General features: G+C 37.5%; 1 protein-coding gene across 1 annotated transcript in view; it reads left to right on the top strand.

The window, feature by feature from the left end:
- The window catches only part of POLR2B (RNA polymerase II subunit B), a 43,957-nt gene that overhangs the window by 24,069 nt on the left and 3,075 nt on the right, over nt 1-16,813 (top strand). Inside the window, exons 15-24 of the mRNA XM_043448265.1 lie at nt 2,746-2,900; nt 4,011-4,209; nt 4,509-4,677; nt 11,119-11,215; nt 12,343-12,437; nt 13,433-13,683; nt 13,764-13,853; nt 14,322-14,429; nt 15,323-15,436; nt 15,844-16,004. Coding sequence (XP_043304200.1) covers nt 2,746-2,900; nt 4,011-4,209; nt 4,509-4,677; nt 11,119-11,215; nt 12,343-12,437; nt 13,433-13,683; nt 13,764-13,853; nt 14,322-14,429; nt 15,323-15,436; nt 15,844-16,004 — 1,439 coding nt within the window. The remainder of the gene's footprint in view (nt 1-2,745; nt 2,901-4,010; nt 4,210-4,508; nt 4,678-11,118; nt 11,216-12,342; nt 12,438-13,432; nt 13,684-13,763; nt 13,854-14,321; nt 14,430-15,322; nt 15,437-15,843; nt 16,005-16,813) is intronic.

Genomic DNA, 16,813 nt, shown 5'->3' on the forward strand with positions numbered 1-16,813 from the left:
TTTGGGTCTTGCTGGGTGAAAGTGGATTTGAAGAGAAGCTAACACACTTAAGCTGGCCACCTGTCTATCTAGCATAGCAGAGAATCAGGTTTGGCTGCTCCAAGTCTTCCTCTAGCAGGCAGACTCTGGGTGTTGAGCCTTGGGGTATTCAGAGCTTGAAGTCAGGAGCAGCTTGCTTCACTTGGGGGCAGTGGGCAGAGATAAGAGAAAGCCCAAGAACTGGCATTGTCTTTTTTATGATTGAGAATTTTGTTAATGCCGTTTGTTTCTGCTGAGGTTTGCTGCTGTGTTCTCTAGGATAAAATTAAGTTCTTCCTGCTGTTTAGGCCTCTTTACCTTTCCACGGGCCCTTTCCCTCAACCTGGAATGCTGTGCTCCCTGTCACCCATGCCTCCTCAGAAATGGGTAATAGGGCGAAGGGGGTTTTTACTTTTTTTTTTAGATAAATCTCACTAATTCTGCCAAACTCACTAGTATTGACTCTTGTCTTCTTCAGGATACTTTACCTGAGCCCCCAGTTTGATTTAGATCAGAGGTTGGCAAACATTTTCTTTAAAGGACCACATATTAAATATTTCAGTCTTTGTTCGCCTTAAGTGTCTGTGGTGTATTCAGCTCTGCTGTTGTAGTGAAAAGCAGCCATAGCCAGTACACAAATCAGTATGATTCTATTTTTTTAAAAATAGATGGCAGGTAAGGGCAGGTTTGGTCTGTTGGGCTCTTCACTGAGCCCCTGATTTAGACCTATCTCTGTGACTATATATAGCATATTTTCCTTGAATGAGTTCTGACAGAATGCATATACCAGATAGTAACTATTGATTTATGTGCCCGCTTCTCTCACTATACTGTTAACTTCTCAGAGGCAAGGAATGTGTCTTAATATGACTTTGTATTTTCAGCTCTGAGTGTGGTGCCTGGTATGTAGTGTCTGACAGTGAGTGTTTGTTGAAACTATAAATGGGCCCTGTGTCCTTGAGCTGGGCTGTTTAATCTCCTGTTGGAGAATGTTGTTGGGAGCCTCTTAGTAGGAGAATTGTATATATTTTTTAGGAGTCTAGTACTTTTTCTTTTTCTTTTCCTTTATGTTTTCTGATAACCAGAGGTTCTCATCTTATCCATTTCTGACTTTACCTTTGTGTTGGACCTGTTAGGCTTTCCTGTCTGTAGTCTCTCGAGAACACCTGTTTCCTTTGGAATACAAGATTTTGTTTGGCCTTTGAGGAGACACAGCTCAGTTATGTCTTTCTGTTAAGACAAAAGAGCTATTTTCTGTTATTGTAATATAATATTTTATATTCTATTAGTAATTCTCTAAGGATTCAAGGAAAGCATTTGAGAATGCTGTTCATGGTGTTTTTGCTCACACACAGTTTCATCTCAGATTTTTTCTAAGGATAGGAAGTGGGTCTAAGAATGTGGGACATTTTCTTTTTCTTGGCTTTTGACTCTTTACACTTTGGGAGAACTTAGTGTTTTTTGATTAAGCTTTAATGATTTACTATTGTTTTAAAACTGAATAATCCAAACTTTTTCTTTAAATAAACCCAATCTTTTTTTTTCCATGGCTATGTCACATGGCTTGTGGGGTCTTAGTTCCCCCACCAGGTTTTGAACCTGGGCCCCAGCAGTGAAAGCGCAGACCAACAGGGAATTCCCTACCCAATCTTTTCTTTAAGAAAAGTATCCAGTTGTGATTTCACTTTTTGAAAGTACTTTTATGTAGAAATACCTGTCTATTTTTCCATTTCCCAGCTCATTAGCAATTCATTTTTTAGTTGACTTTTAAGATTATATATTAGATCTAGAATATTCAATGGAAATCTTTATTTGTTGACTTCTTGATATTGGCACTTCAAATTCCGTAGTGCTTTTAATATTATGTTCTTTATTGTAAATTTTTCCAAAATATTTTTGATATTTTCCAGGAATATATTTTCTAGCACTATCCAGTAGAAATACAATGTAAGTTACATAGACAATTAAATTTTTCTAGTAGTCATGTTAAAAAAATTAAAGGAAAAAAAAAAAGGGTATTTCCTGGTGGTCCAGCTACCTGCTTTCACTGCAGAGGGTGTGAGTTCATCTCCTGGTCGGGGAGCTAAGATCCCACGACCACATTGTGTGGCAGAAAAAAAGAAAAGAAAAAAGAAATAGACGAAAATAAATGTGTTTTGTTTAGCTTAATACATCAAAAATAGTACAAATTCAACATATAATCCTTGGAAAATTATCATTGAAATTCAGTAAGTAGTTTATACTCACAGCATATCTCCTTTTAGAATGGCCACATTTCAAGTGCTTAGTAGTGACCTGTGGCTAGTGACTGCTGTATTAGGCATCTAGATTGTAAACCATTTGCTGATAGACTAGCATGAGCAGTCAGGCTTACCACTGGGAAAGCTTGATTGAATCAGTGACACAGGGCTGGATATTGAAAGGTTACACAGTGAAGTATATGTAATTATCAGAGACAAAAATAAGAAATTGTCGCATATTAGTGTTTTGATATCCAAAATGCATTTTCTTCATATTTTATTTTGCATGACATTACTACTAGATGTTGTTCAGCTCTATAATTATCAAGGCTAATTTTAAATTATACCTAGGTTTTTAGGATACTGAACAATGATCAACTAAGATCTGTTAGTTTTATCTGATAATTTATTAATGTTATTTTATCTCAGCCTTAATGATACAGAGAAAATGTAAGTTCATGAGACTATTTTGTCTTCTTATGTATAGGTTTCTATGATCAGAGATATTCGAGAGAGGGAGATTCGGATCTATACAGATGCAGGCCGTATTTGTAGACCACTTCTAATTGTGGAAAAACAAAAGCTGCTTTTGAAGAAGAGACACATTGATCAATTGAAAGAGAGAGAATATAACAATTACAGGTAAGAACATGCAGTTAGGAAAAAAAATGAGATATAATTAACATGACATAAAACATTTTAAAGTGCGTCATGAGTGGTTTTTAGTATAATCACAAGATTGTACAACTATTGCCACTATAATTCCAGAATATTTTCTTTGACCCAAAAAACAAAAAAAGAAACTCTGTACTCATAAGCTATTACATTTGTTGTTCTTAATTTTTCTTAAGTAAGAGACTTGGGGTTTCCCTGGTGGCTCAGATGGTAAAGAATCTGCCTGTAATTCAGGAGACCAGGTTCAGTCCTAGGTTGGGAAGATACCCTGGAGAAGGGAATGGCTACTCACTGCAGTATTCTTGCCTGGAGAATTCCATGGACAGAGGAGTCCGGCGGGCTACAGTCAAGGGGTTGTTATCAGTTGCCTACAACTGAGTGACTTAACACTTTCTTTCAAGAGACTTGTATGGTCTTATTTAAGAATAAAAGTCTTTGTGACATGGTAAAGTCTATCTCTACTAATAAAAAATGACCCACATAGGACTCTGAGCTTCCACTGCTCGGAGGGGGCTCGGGTTTGATCCCTGGTCAGGGACCTGGAATCCCACATGCCATGTGGTGTGGCCAAAGAAAAAGAAATAATCTATGTGATGAAGTAATATATAACATATGAACAAAATAATAAATTTAATAAGAATCTTTTACAATTTATTATTAGTGATATATGAATGTATATAGTTTTGTTGTAAAAAAAATTTCAAAAAATAGGTATAATAAAATGTATAAAAGCTTCCAGTTCACACCTTCCTTTTCGAAAGTAAGTTCTGTTACCAATTCGGGCATATATTCTTCCAGACCTTATTCTTTGTTTTTATATACTCACCCTCTAGCTGCACAAATAGGTTCTTTAGATCAGAGCAGATAAAAACAAACCAATAGTACTTACAGAGCCATACTTTATGTGTATTTTTCAGTAACTTTTTTTTTTCTCCCACTTTAACAATAATATACGTATTTTAGGACTCTTCCTATATGAGTACATACAGATACAGGAATACTCTTTATTAAGTAGGGAGCCTAGTTAACTAAGATAGTTGAGGAGGTAAGGAAATTAAATGAATTGTTCTTTTTTAGTTGGCAGGATCTTGTGGCCAGTGGGGTGGTAGAATATATTGATACTCTTGAAGAAGAAACAGTGATGCTTGCAATGACCCCAGATGATTTACAGGAGAAAGAAGTAGCTTATTGTTCCACATATACACACTGTGAAATTCATCCATCAATGATTCTTGGTGTCTGTGCCTCTATTATTCCTTTTCCTGATCATAACCAGGTTGGTACCAGTTTTTAACTATGCTTTGTGAGGAATTGGGGTGGAAGTAGAATAAAAATTAGAAATCAGTCTATAGTTTTTTTCTGAAAGAAAAGCCTTGTAGTGTAAAGGCTATGGATTACAACATTTAATAGGCTTATTCTTATGTTTGACTCTTAAGAGCCGTAATTGCCTTATTCCAGAAAAAGTAGAAACTTTACCAACCATATTTCTGATTTATGAAGTACCCTGTAGAGTCTATCTATTTATTTAGAAGTAAATAAATTTTCATTGATTCTACTTTTCATTTCTACTTTTAGTCCCCTAGAAACACATACCAGTCTGCTATGGGTAAGCAGGCTATGGGGGTTTATATCACCAACTTTCATGTTCGTATGGATACGTTGGCCCATGTTCTGTATTATCCTCAAAAACCACTTGTGACTACACGGTCTATGGAATATCTGCGATTTAGAGAGCTGCCAGCAGGTATGTTCAGTTTTGCTCTACATTTTGTAAGATCCTGCCCTGGTTAAGGCATTTTTGTGGGTGCTTTGAAGGATTAATAAAATGCATATGACACAGTCTCTGTTCTCATAGAATTTACAATGTGGCAGGAAAATATGAGCACAATTAAATAAAAAGGTAAATGTGTGGAAAGTGTTACAATGGAGATATAGATTCCTTTGGGAGCACAGAGTGAAAGAAATGATTGATTCTTATGGAAGTCTAGTGCCAATTTCATGGGGGAGGTAGCATTTTCACCTAGAGTAAAGTTGATGAAAGGGTAATTGAATTTGAGAGGTGGTTTGAGCTAGGGCCTGGATGCATGAAGGCAGCTGTCAGTACTTATGTCAGTTTAGTATGGCTGGAATGGAAATGCATGGGAGTGATACTTGATCTCATGAGATGGAGACAGCCGGTTGAATTTTATTTTGAGAATGAAAATGTCTAGCCTTTTTGAACAAGGAAGTAATACAATTGGAAGTTTATTTTGAATGTCATTCTGGCTACCACCTAAAAGAGTCAGATATGGTATTAAGTAGGGAGATAACTTAGAGGTTCTTGCAGTGGTCTAAGTGAGAATTGGTACAGTTCTTACTAAGAAGTGAAAAAGTAGAAGGGGTTGAAACACCTGTTGGAATACATTTGATAGGACTTGATCACTGATTGAATGTGAAATTATGAAGAGAGGGAAGAAAGGAATTGGAAATATTTTTGGTGTTCTTGGCTTGGGTGATCTGGCAGAGAGAGAGACTCTTAATAATATTTGGGAGCATGTTAGGAGAAAGAAGAGGCTTTGTTTTTAAAATTACTATTTATTGGAGTATAGTTGGTGTACAATATTGTGTTAAATTCTGCTCTACAGCACAGTAAGGCAGTTATACGTACATCCACTCTCTTTAGGTTGAAAGAAGAGGTTTTAGAGGTAAGATAACAAGTTCAGTTTTTGACATGTTGGTTTTGAGTCCGCCACAACATCTCAGGAATGATCTTCCAACAGTGGGTTGCAAATATAGTTAGAAGAAATGTCAAATCAAGAGCTGTGAAGTTTTTGTTATGTTAATGATAATTATAGATGATTGTGAAATTGCTCAGGGAAAATTCAGAGTGAGAATAAAGTCAGAGACAGCCAGAACTTTGGGAAAAGAAATCAGGAGAAGAGATTTGAGATGGATCTGATAAGGAGAAAACCCTGGAATTTCCAGGAAGAGATTTCAGAACAACAGTCTCTTGAAATAGTGCAGAGAAATCTGAAGGGTATAAGAGAGTTGGATGTAAAGGAGACAGCATGGTTCTTCTGCACAGTTGTTGTCTTACCATATTATTAGCAGAATTTTGGCTTTGACTGTGGATAACATTATTTAGTAAAGTGTACCTTGTAAATAACGGCTTTAAATCATTTACTGTAATATGGGATCTAGCATTTTGATAGCAGATTCTCACAGCTTAGAATGATTTATTTTCAGAGTCCTCCACAAGGGGTTACTCTTGTCTAGAAAAAGAAACTAGAAAAACAAAATCTGTTACTTTGTCTGCAGTGTGCCGGTATCTTTGGTCTGTGTTTGCAGTGTGGTATTTTCTTCCACATTTAGATGATACTTTCTTTATGGCTAGAGAAGAAAAGAAATACTGGCGAAGGATTGAATTTGAAATAGAATGTTCCTTTGGCACTGATGTGAAGTGGTGAGGGCATGGCTGGTAGGGACCACGTGCCTTTCAGTTTTGTTACTGCTTCATGCCTTAATCTTGTTAGCTATTTAAAAACTTTATTTTGAGATAATTTAAAGCTTTCAGAAAAGTTGCAAGACTGTCAAAAAGAACTCGTGTATACTGTCCATCCAGACCTCAGGTTCACATTTTACCACACTTGCAGTATTCTTTCCGTTTCTTTTTCTTCCTAAACCATTTGCAAGTAACTTGCAGGCATGGAAGCCCCATCACTCTAGTTTTTCAGTGTATATTTTCTAAAAACAAGACATGCTTCACAGTACATCTGTCACCATCAGGGGGTCAACACTGATCCCCATCTAATCAGCAGTCCCCCAGTTCAGATTTTGCCAGTGGTCCTTATAGTGTCCTTTATGGGCCTGGGGTCTGATCCAGGATTCTGCCTGTCTCTTTAGTCTGAAGCAGTTCTTTGGTCTTTCCTTGTCTCTTAGGACCGTCACATTTGTGAAGAGTCCAGTCAAGTTACTTTATACATTGTCTCTCAATTTCAGTTTGACTGTGGTTTCCTGTGGTTTATATTCAGATATGAATTCTTGGCAGGGCTAACAGAAGTGGTGCTTCAGTCTCAGGGCATCGTGTCAGGAGGCGTATGCTGTGTCTATGTCCCATTGTTAGTGATTCTGATTTTATCATGTAATTAAGATAGTGACTGTCAGGCTTCTCCACATTTTATTAATTATGAGTATTGTGTACTTGCCCAGTTCCATTCAGTCACTCAGTCATGTCCGACTCTGCGACCCCATGGACTGTAGCACGCCAGGCTTCCCTGTCCATCATGAACTCCTGGAGCTTGCTCAAACCCATGTCCATCGAGTTGGTGACGCTATCCAACCATCTCATCCTCTGTCGTCCCCTTCTCCTCCTGCCTTCAGTTTTTCCCAGCATCAGGGTCTTTTCCAGTGAGTCAGTTCTTCGCATCAGGTGGCCCAAATATTGGAGTTTCAGCTTCAGCATCAGTCCTTCCAATGAATATTCAGGACTGATCTCCTTTAGGGTGGACTGGTTGGATCTCCTTGCAGTCCAAGGGATTCTCAAGAGTCTTCTCCAGCACCACAGTTCAGAAGCATCAGTTCTTTAGTGCTCAACTTTCTTTATGGTCCAACTCTCACATCCATACATGACTATTGGAAAAACCATAGCTTTGACTAGACGGACCTCTGTTGGCAAAGTAATGTCTTTGCTTTTTAATATGCTGTCTAGGTTGGTTATAGCTTTTCTTCCAAGGAGCAAGTGCCTTTTAATTTCATGACTGCAGTCACCATCTGCAGTGATTTTGAAGTCCAAAAAAAAAAAAAAACCCAAAGTCTGTCACTGTTTCCATTGTTTCCCCATCTATTTGCCATGAAGTGATGGGACCGGTTGCCATGATCTTAGTTTTCTGAATGTTGAGTTTTAAGCCAACTTTTTCACTCTCTCTTTCACTTTCATCAAGAGGCTCTTTAGTTTCTTTTCGCTTTCTGCCATAAGGGTGGTGTCATCTGCATATCTGAGGTTATTGATATTTCTTCCAGCAATCTTACATTAAATAAGTAGTAAGTCTCTGTTAGAAGATACTTTGAAAGGATGTAAATATCCCATTTCTTATCTCACTTCCGGCCACTAGTTTACTGTGTAAGTGTTGCCAAATGGTGATCTTCTAATTTTATCATTCTTTCCTTTTTGATGCTGAAATTGTCCCAGATTTTCCAGTGAGAGCATCTTCAAGATGACTCCGTTAGGTCCTCATCATTCTTTAAGCACTTCCTTACCTTTTGTCTCATCTTGTGCTTTTCTTCCCCTAAACTTGGACTTGGCCATTTCTTCTTTCAGTGAAGGATAGTGTGTGGAAACCAAAATCTGGGTGCTGGGCTTAGTCCTTGGTATTAGAATGTCATCATTTCTAGGTCCTCTCAGCTGCCAGAGCTAGGAAAATATGTGTATGCATAGACTTCTCTCACTTCTAACTATTTTTATATCTATATATACTAAAGAACTGTGAGTTTATACCGTATCTCCCAGTACAGCACTGTAGTGTTTATTTTAGAACTCCATTCTCTTTATTTTAGAACTCCATTCTCTGACAGAAACCTGGCTCCCATTGTCCCCACTATGTTGAGTTATTTGCTACGTCTGTTGATGTAACCAGTCTCCTGACCCTCCTGGCTAAACACTTAGCTCTGTCCCTGCCTAATATGCCAGCTGCATTGACCAAATTCTGATCTCTAAGGGGAAGGGGCAGACTGGGTTATCTTAAGTGATCTTTTGATTAGTATCATTCCTATTTCTATATGGTACTGTTACCTTGGATGGTGTCTTCTAGGAGCAAAGATCCTTGTGACAGAAGTTCACCTTAATTTAAAGTGGGTCAGGGTACTTAGAGATTCCTTAGTGCTGAGCTGAGGTTTGAAGTGGGTGGGGAGGGAGTCACTGAAAGGGTTTGAGCCTGACTGACAGATGAATTGTAATCCTAGGTTTCACATGTTGATAGTCTTTGAGATAACAGATAATATTTTAAAAATTACTGGTATTTTTTGAGCAGTTTGTGAAATACCGTCCAAAGTACTTTACACATATTATTTCTAAGCATCATAAAAGCTTTGTGATGTTTTTTCACCTACAAACTGCCTCAAAGCTTTTGTGATGATTAAATGGTTATATCCACTTAAAACTCATGGCTTTGTGCCTAGCACTTAATAAGGGAGAAATAAATGTTAGCTGATTAGTAATAGTGGTGGTTATATCCTCTTTGTTTTACAAATGTGGAGACAGGATCAGAAAGGTTATTTGCCCAAAGTTGTACAACTTATTTTGTAAACCCAGAATGCAGACTCTGGCTTTTCTTTTTTTAAGACCAAAAATAGGTCTTTCCCCCATTTTCCTTTTTTGTTCTCTTTTCTCTTCACTACACTGTGTTTTGATTTTTGGCGTTTAAGCTAAGAAGAAAGGATTAGAAGTAAAATTCAGAAGTTTACTGTTTTTAGCTAAATTTAGCTGATCTTTCAGACTTGCCTGCATACCTTGGATGAAGGTTGTAGGATGGAGGGGGTTGCTTCCTGGGGTGTAGTACCCACTACTAGTAGCGTGTGTGGGCTGTCGGGTTGTCACAGCAGAGGAGGAAGGCCCTGCAGGGGCCAAGACCGTTTAGCAACTACCGGCTGTGTCACCTGGGCAGGAGGGAGGGCCGTAGGGAGCACGAATGTCGTGAGGATGCGCCAGGGACGTCCTGCCCATTCCATGGATCATAAATGTCACGTAAGTCCCGCTGCTGGCTTCCGTAGCAGTAGGAGCACATCACGTCTCCCAGGACCCTGGGATTTCTGCAAGTTGTCGTCTATCTTCAGACCCCCCTACCTTGAGGATCCTGCATCTTTATGTGCTTTCTCTGCGTTATACAGCTTGACCATGTTGATGGACACTTACGTTGCTTCCATACCTTAGCTATTACAAATACTGCAGTTGTGAACATTGGGGTGCATGTATCTTTTTGAAGTCGCGTTTTCATCTTTTCTGGATGTATGCCCAGGAGTGGAATTGCTGGATTATGTGGTAACTCTTGTTTTTGTTTTTTCTTTAGTTTGCTAATATCTTGTTGAGGATTTTGTGTCTGCATTCATACTGTGTTTTGTGTCTGTGTTCATACAGGCAGACTGGCCTGTAATTTTCTTTTTGTGGTATCTTTCTCTGGTTTTAATATCAGGGTCATGATGGTCTCATAGAAGGAGTTTAGCAGTGTTCTGTCCTCTGCAACTGTTTGGAATAGTTTCAGGAGGATAGGTCTTAATTCTTCTCTAAGTGTTTGATAGACTTCACCTCTGTAGCCATCTGGTCCTACTCTTTTGTTTGTTGGAAATTTTTAAATCACAGCTTCAATTTTAGTACTTGTGATTCGTCTGTTTATATTTTCTAGTTCTCCCTGGTTCAGTCTTTTTCTAAGAATTTGTCCATTTCTTCTCAGTGGTTTGTTTTATTGGTGTATAGTCACTTGCAGTAATCTCTTCTGACTCCTTGTATTTATGTGGTATCAGTTGTAGCTCGTGTGTTTTCATATCTAATTTTTGATTTGTGCCCTCACCCTTTTTTTCTTGATGAGTGTGGCTAAAGGTTTATCAGTTTTGTTTGTCAGTACTTGATATTTTAAGTCTTAAGTTCTCATCAGAAGTAGTTTTGGCAGTAGCAACTAAGTGAAATGGAGGTAGAAAGATGCTACCCCTTTTCTTTGTAGTGTAGGGAGAGGCTCTAGGCGCAGAGCAGGCTGCGGAGAGAGGAGCAGGGCGGCGCCGGGTCAGACTTGTCAGGAGACAAGAGCTGGGACTCGACTCTGTTGCCTATTAACTTTGACATCATGGATAAGCTTTATTTTGTTAGATCTTTCTAATAATGCAAATAATAATACTTGCCTTGTTTACGGCACAGGGTTGTGGTGAGAATCATGAAACCTGGTTGGGGGAGGGACTTTATAAATATGCGGTTACATGTATATAATCACTGACTAGAAAGTCATTGGGAGTGACTACTGTTAGGATTTGCTTATATTAGACATTTAACCATCAGAGTAGTTTTCTCACAGATTGCTTTTTCCAGGAGGAGTAGACTTTGACAGTTACCATGGTGAAAATATTTGCAGTAAATATAGTTAAATAAGATAGATTTAAAAGAAAGAGGTGAGTTTTCTTTGTTTCTCATGTGATGCTTTAATGTTTGCTATTGAATATACTACAGGTATCAACTCAATTGTAGCCATTGCATCATACACTGGGTATAATCAAGAAGACTCTGTTATCATGAATCGTTCAGCTGTAGACCGAGGCTTTTTCAGGTCAGCTATTTATAACAGTTTCCAAAATACAGATATAGTGGAAATACTAATATTTTAATTTTTTAAAGAAATTTTTTAAAAACAGGTGTGGGAACGTCCCTGGGGGTCCAGGGTGCCTCCAGTGCAGGGGGCATGGTTCCCCTGGTTGGGGAACTAAGGTCCCACGTATCATGTGGTCCAGCCAGAAAGAAGAAAAAGGTGTGACTTCTGTGTGTCCAAAGTTTTTGGTGGTTTTGAATGTCAGGCGAGAAGAAATTTTGATCTGACAGCAGGGAAATTTTTTTGTTAAGATAGGTAATCTTGTCTCCATTCATAAAACTTTGTGTATACCTGTCAGACACAGGTGTTGTATGGTTGCCTGTATGGAGGTTAAAGTGGTGAAATCAGTGTCCTGCTCCAGAAAGTGGGAGGCTTGACTGATGGTCCTGAGCAGCTAAAGACGTTGCTGCTTGTATCAGTATTTTCAGGCACTAATATTTTAGTGCCACCCCCCCCCCACCTTTTTTTGTAAGCCAATAAATATTTGCATTTAGATAATACAGAAGTATCTAAAGAAGGAATAAAGATAAACCTAAGAGTTTTAGGGCCCTTAAATTAACTACTGTTAAAATTATAGTATGCTTTCTTTTTCAGCCTTATTTTCTGTTATTCAGTTTATTGTCAAACATTAATCACAAATCCATGGCATGTGAAAATTGGTTAAAAAACTGAGAATTTAGAAGAGAGGATAGATTTTTTTCTATATAGTTGTCAGAGGATATTAGACCAGAGGTGGACATTATAGCTTAATATCATAAATTTCTCACTAGAAATACTGGGGCAGATCCTGGGTGACCATGTATGAGGGTTGTTACGGAAGGGATTCTTATTTTAGGTCAAGGGTTGGACTTAGTTTTCCTATTCTCACAGTTCAAGCTGTGTTAAGGATCGAATGTTACATGGGTGACCTGTGTAATAGCTCTTAGGACTTAAGTTTGACCCTTCATACAGTTAACTCCTGTCTTAGATTCATAGTTTAATTGCTATGGTTAAAATTACCAGATATCAACTAAGTAAAAATTATTGGTATGTTCTCAGTTGTATTATTAAAGGAAAATAAAGTTCACTTTAGAACCATGTATTTTTAGGTCTGTTTTCTATCGATCATACAAAGAGCAGGAATCTAAAAAAGGCTTTGATCAAGAAGAAGTTTTTGAGAAGCCTACACGTGAAACTTGCCAGGGTAAGTGATACTGACAGTGAAATTATGGAATTCAAAGTTAACTCCTGATTAGTTTTTCTGGGTTTTGTCTTCCCATCCTCCTTTTTGCAGTGTGGGAGTATGTTTGCTTGTCATTCTTAGAGCTTATGTTTAAGGAAATAGATATATTTGCCAGAAGTCTTTACACCTGGAGTGGGCTTGCTATAGTTCTTCTATTCTGCTAGGTCCTGCATTGAGGAAGGGATTTAGGAAAGTAGAGAGGCCATGTAATTGCATGGGACACACCCAGCCTCATTCTCACTTGTACCATGCCCTTTCCCTTAGTTTATGTATTTGCACGGGAACTTCCTCCCCTCTTCACATCCTGATGTGACTATAGTGTTTGTCTGGCCACAGTATATGTATATATTTAGCAGATAAATAATGAGAGAATGTCTACAGCTTTGTTTCTTCTGAAAACCTCACATTTATTTTCTAGTTACTATTTTTACAGACATTTATAAGCTGTATACAGCTTTTGGGATGGATGGGATGTTCCCAGGGAATATCTGCTACAGTTTTGGCCTCTAATAGTATTGCATGAAGTAAATTGTTGTTGTATTCCCGTTTCCTGTGGGTGCTTCTATGTAGTAGTGAACTGATTTTCCATGGAGTTAAGGTTACAGTTTAGATTCAAGTTTTCTGTGGGAGATTTTGTATAGAGGACATAGATAACTCTTTCTCATGTCATGTAGGGAGCAAAAGATGGCAACACATTTATTCAAAGTCACTTAGCAAATGGAGAATCTTGATTTTCCAGTACTCAGTCCAATGCTTTTTTTAAAGTTCAGAATCGTTTATAATGTTTGGAATAAGGGCATGTTACAGTAACATGTGTTAGACATTCCTATGAACTTCTCTCTGGTTAAAACTGATGTATATATTTGCTTTTTAATCTTTTTGAGAGAGGGATTATGTGACATTTTAAATACTTTTCTTTATGGTATTACATTTCAGAAAATTCTCTTTCTTCTCAGGTATGAGACATGCTATTTATGATAAGCTGGATGATGATGGTTTGATAGCTCCTGGAGTCCGTGTCTCAGGAGATGACGTTATTATAGGCAAAACAGTCACCTTGCCTGAAAATGAAGATGAATTGGAGGGCACTAACAGACGCTATACAAAGAGAGACTGCAGCACTTTCCTCAGGACCAGTGAGACGGGCATCGTGGATCAGGTCATGGTGACGCTCAACCAAGAAGGGTACAAGTTTTGTAAAATAAGGGTAAGTGTAGCTTTGTCATATTGTTGTTTATAGAAAGTAAACCAGAATGACCTAACTAACTTATTTTTATGTGAATTCAGGTACGCTCTGTTAGAATTCCACAGATTGGAGACAAATTTGCTAGTCGACATGGTCAAAAGGGTACTTGTGGTATTCAGTATAGACAGGAGGTAGGTATCTTTCATCACCTCTGACTCACAGTTTTATTGATCATTTTATTAAAATGTGCTTTAACTTAAGAGTCCAGAGGCAGCTAAAGGCTTTACTTTTAATTGTAGTGATGAACAAGTAGGTGAGTATCTATGTTGAGGGCTTCCCAGGCGCTAGTGGTAAAGGACCCGCCTGCCAGTGCAGGAGGCATAAGAGCTGCAGGTTCGATCCCGGATTGGGAAGATCCCCCGGAGGAGGGCGTGGCAACCCACTTTAGTATTCTTGCTGGAGAGTCCCATGGACAGAGGCGCCTGGCGGGCTATAGTCCATAGAGTTGCAGAGTCAGACATGACTGAAGCAATTTAGCATGCATACTATGTTGAACAGAGTTTAGGACATAGAAAAATTCAGATGAAGGGGAGTTAGTTCTAGTTCTGTAGCTAAGAGATTTAAGTTTTTAAAGTGTCTTTTAAAAAATTCCTTTATAGGATATGCCTTTCACCTGTGAAGGTATCACCCCTGATATCATCATAAATCCCCATGCCATCCCCTCTCGTATGACCATTGGTCACTTGATTGAATGTCTTCAAGGGAAGGTAAGAGATTTTCTTTACAGATATAGGTCTCAAATTGATGTTTCTTCCAAAGTGTTAGGTGATTTCTCTCTTTCTGAGCCAGGGTACTGTGGAAAAAGCCAGTGTGACACTTACTTTCCTGCTTTTAAATTGGTTTGATTATGTCTGTCTGTCTTTTTGCAAAAATTTGCAAAGTTACGACTAAAAATTCTTGCAAAATTTACTATATACAGTCTTTGAATGTATGGTTATTCTTTTGATTGGTTCTTCCTTATAAGTGATGGTTAGTTCATTGTGACCCTAATGGTTTTATAGCTGTGATATTAGCTATGCATGTGTCTTTCAGTGGAGGTTTTCTATTTTTAAGGATCTTATTAAGGTGGAGTCGCTACAGCTTAACACATGGATGGCTTGGTTTTAAGGATTAAAATGTCATCTTCCTTGAGTCATAGGAAGTATTGAGAGTCACATTCTTTTTGTATGTGGTCTCACAGAGAGCTTCCTATTTGAAGGCTTAATAGGTAGTTTGTTCCATTTTATGTAAGGTGCTAATAAAGTGCACCTTATGATGTTACAGCTTTCTATAACATAGATATTTAAGTTAATTTGTAATCTTACGTTCAAAATCTTCCTTTTTTTTTTTTTTTGCATTCTTGCACAGTTTTAATTCAGTTCTTGCAACACCAATGTAGGTGAGTCAGTGACAGTGTTAATAGGACATATTCAAAGATATCCAGAAGCCAGGAGTAGAAGTGAGCTGGAATGCTCCTTATCATGGTGACCTCAATTCCATGACCCCAATCTTCCCTTTCTTAGAAAGGTTTTTTTTTTTTTAATCTGACTATATTTGTATTAACATAGACTTCTAAAGAGAGACAGAAGGAAGCAACCAAACATTACTTTTCTTTTTAAAGGTATCAGCTAACAAGGGTGAAATTGGTGATGCCACTCCATTCAATGATGCTGTTAATGTGCAGAAGATTTCTAATCTTTTATCTGATTATGGCTACCATCTCAGAGGAAATGAGGTATGTTTGCTTTTACATTGGTAATTTGTTAAGTATACTCTTTTTTTGCACATGTGTTATTTCATTCTTAAAAAAATAAATCTTTCATTGAAGTATACCACATACTTCAAATATATACATAAGCCATAAATGTTCAGGTTGATAAATTTTCACAAAGTGAAAGGTGTGACTGGCACCCAGATCTTGAAAAGAAAATGATCAGAATCCTTTTCTGCCTGATGCTCTCTTGTGTCCCCTTCCAGTCACTATCTTCATACCCCAACCCCAAGGTAATTACTCCTTTTATAGCATAGATTATTTTAGTCTGTTTTAATTTGTATAGAAATGGAATGTGTAGTATATGTACATATATTCTTTGAACTTGTTTAATAATTTTAAGTCTGTACTTCAAAATCTGCTTGTTTCAGGTCTTATACAATGGATTCACTGGTCGAAAAATCACATCACAGATTTTTATTGGCCCCACTTATTACCAGCGTTTGAAGCATATGGTGGATGATAAGATTCATTCTCGTGCTCGGGGTCCTATTCAGATTCTTAATAGACAGCCGATGGAGGGTAGATCTCGGTAAGAGCGCTGCATCATTGATCTTATATAAAAGAATCGTTCTCCTATTTCTTGATTACAGGATCCCAAAAGGCTTTTGTGTGGGAGCTGGTATCTTTTGATATTTATCATGTTAGAAATTAAAACTGAGAAAGGTTTAAAATATTTATGGTTTAAAAAATAATAGTAACAAATCCATTATACATTAACATGAATGACATTTTAAGTGAAAAATATTTTCCAGATAAATATAGTGATAAGTGACATTGGTTTATCTTTTTGCAAATCTTCTTAATGAACTGGTTCATGAGAAGATAGCTAGATTCTTGATTCTTGTGTTTGCTTCTGCATTTAATCCATTGCAGGATTTTATTTTTTATAATTAACTATGTGACCTCACACAGACTTATGGTTGGAAGGGAAGAGTATTTTAGTAATTTTCAGGTGATTATGAATTTTTTTTGATGCTGCACTAGAGTGACAAGTTATCCTTTCTGAAAGGTTAGTTGTGATGTAGAATCTGGAACCACTACAGTGAATCTTTTATATTGAAATCCATTGGCCTGTCTTGTACTTTGATTGTATCTTTTATACTTACATAGTTTCGTAGTCTCGTAATTGGTTATTTGGAAAATATTTTCATTGAGTTGTGTAGATTTTTACATGTTGTCACATTTCATTATACCAAAAAAAATTTCACATTTGTGAATATCACCACCATGTCATCAGAAAGTTTTTAAGTATTGGGAAGTTATCAAGCTCAGAGTGTTGGATAGAGGTTTTCTTTTTCTAAAATTCTCCTTTTTGATTGAAAACTCAATTTTTAATAA

This window comes from Cervus canadensis, chromosome 26 (genome assembly GCF_019320065.1).
Source record: "Cervus canadensis isolate Bull #8, Minnesota chromosome 26, ASM1932006v1, whole genome shotgun sequence".
Classification (NCBI taxonomy): Eukaryota; Metazoa; Chordata; class Mammalia; order Artiodactyla; family Cervidae; genus Cervus; species Cervus canadensis.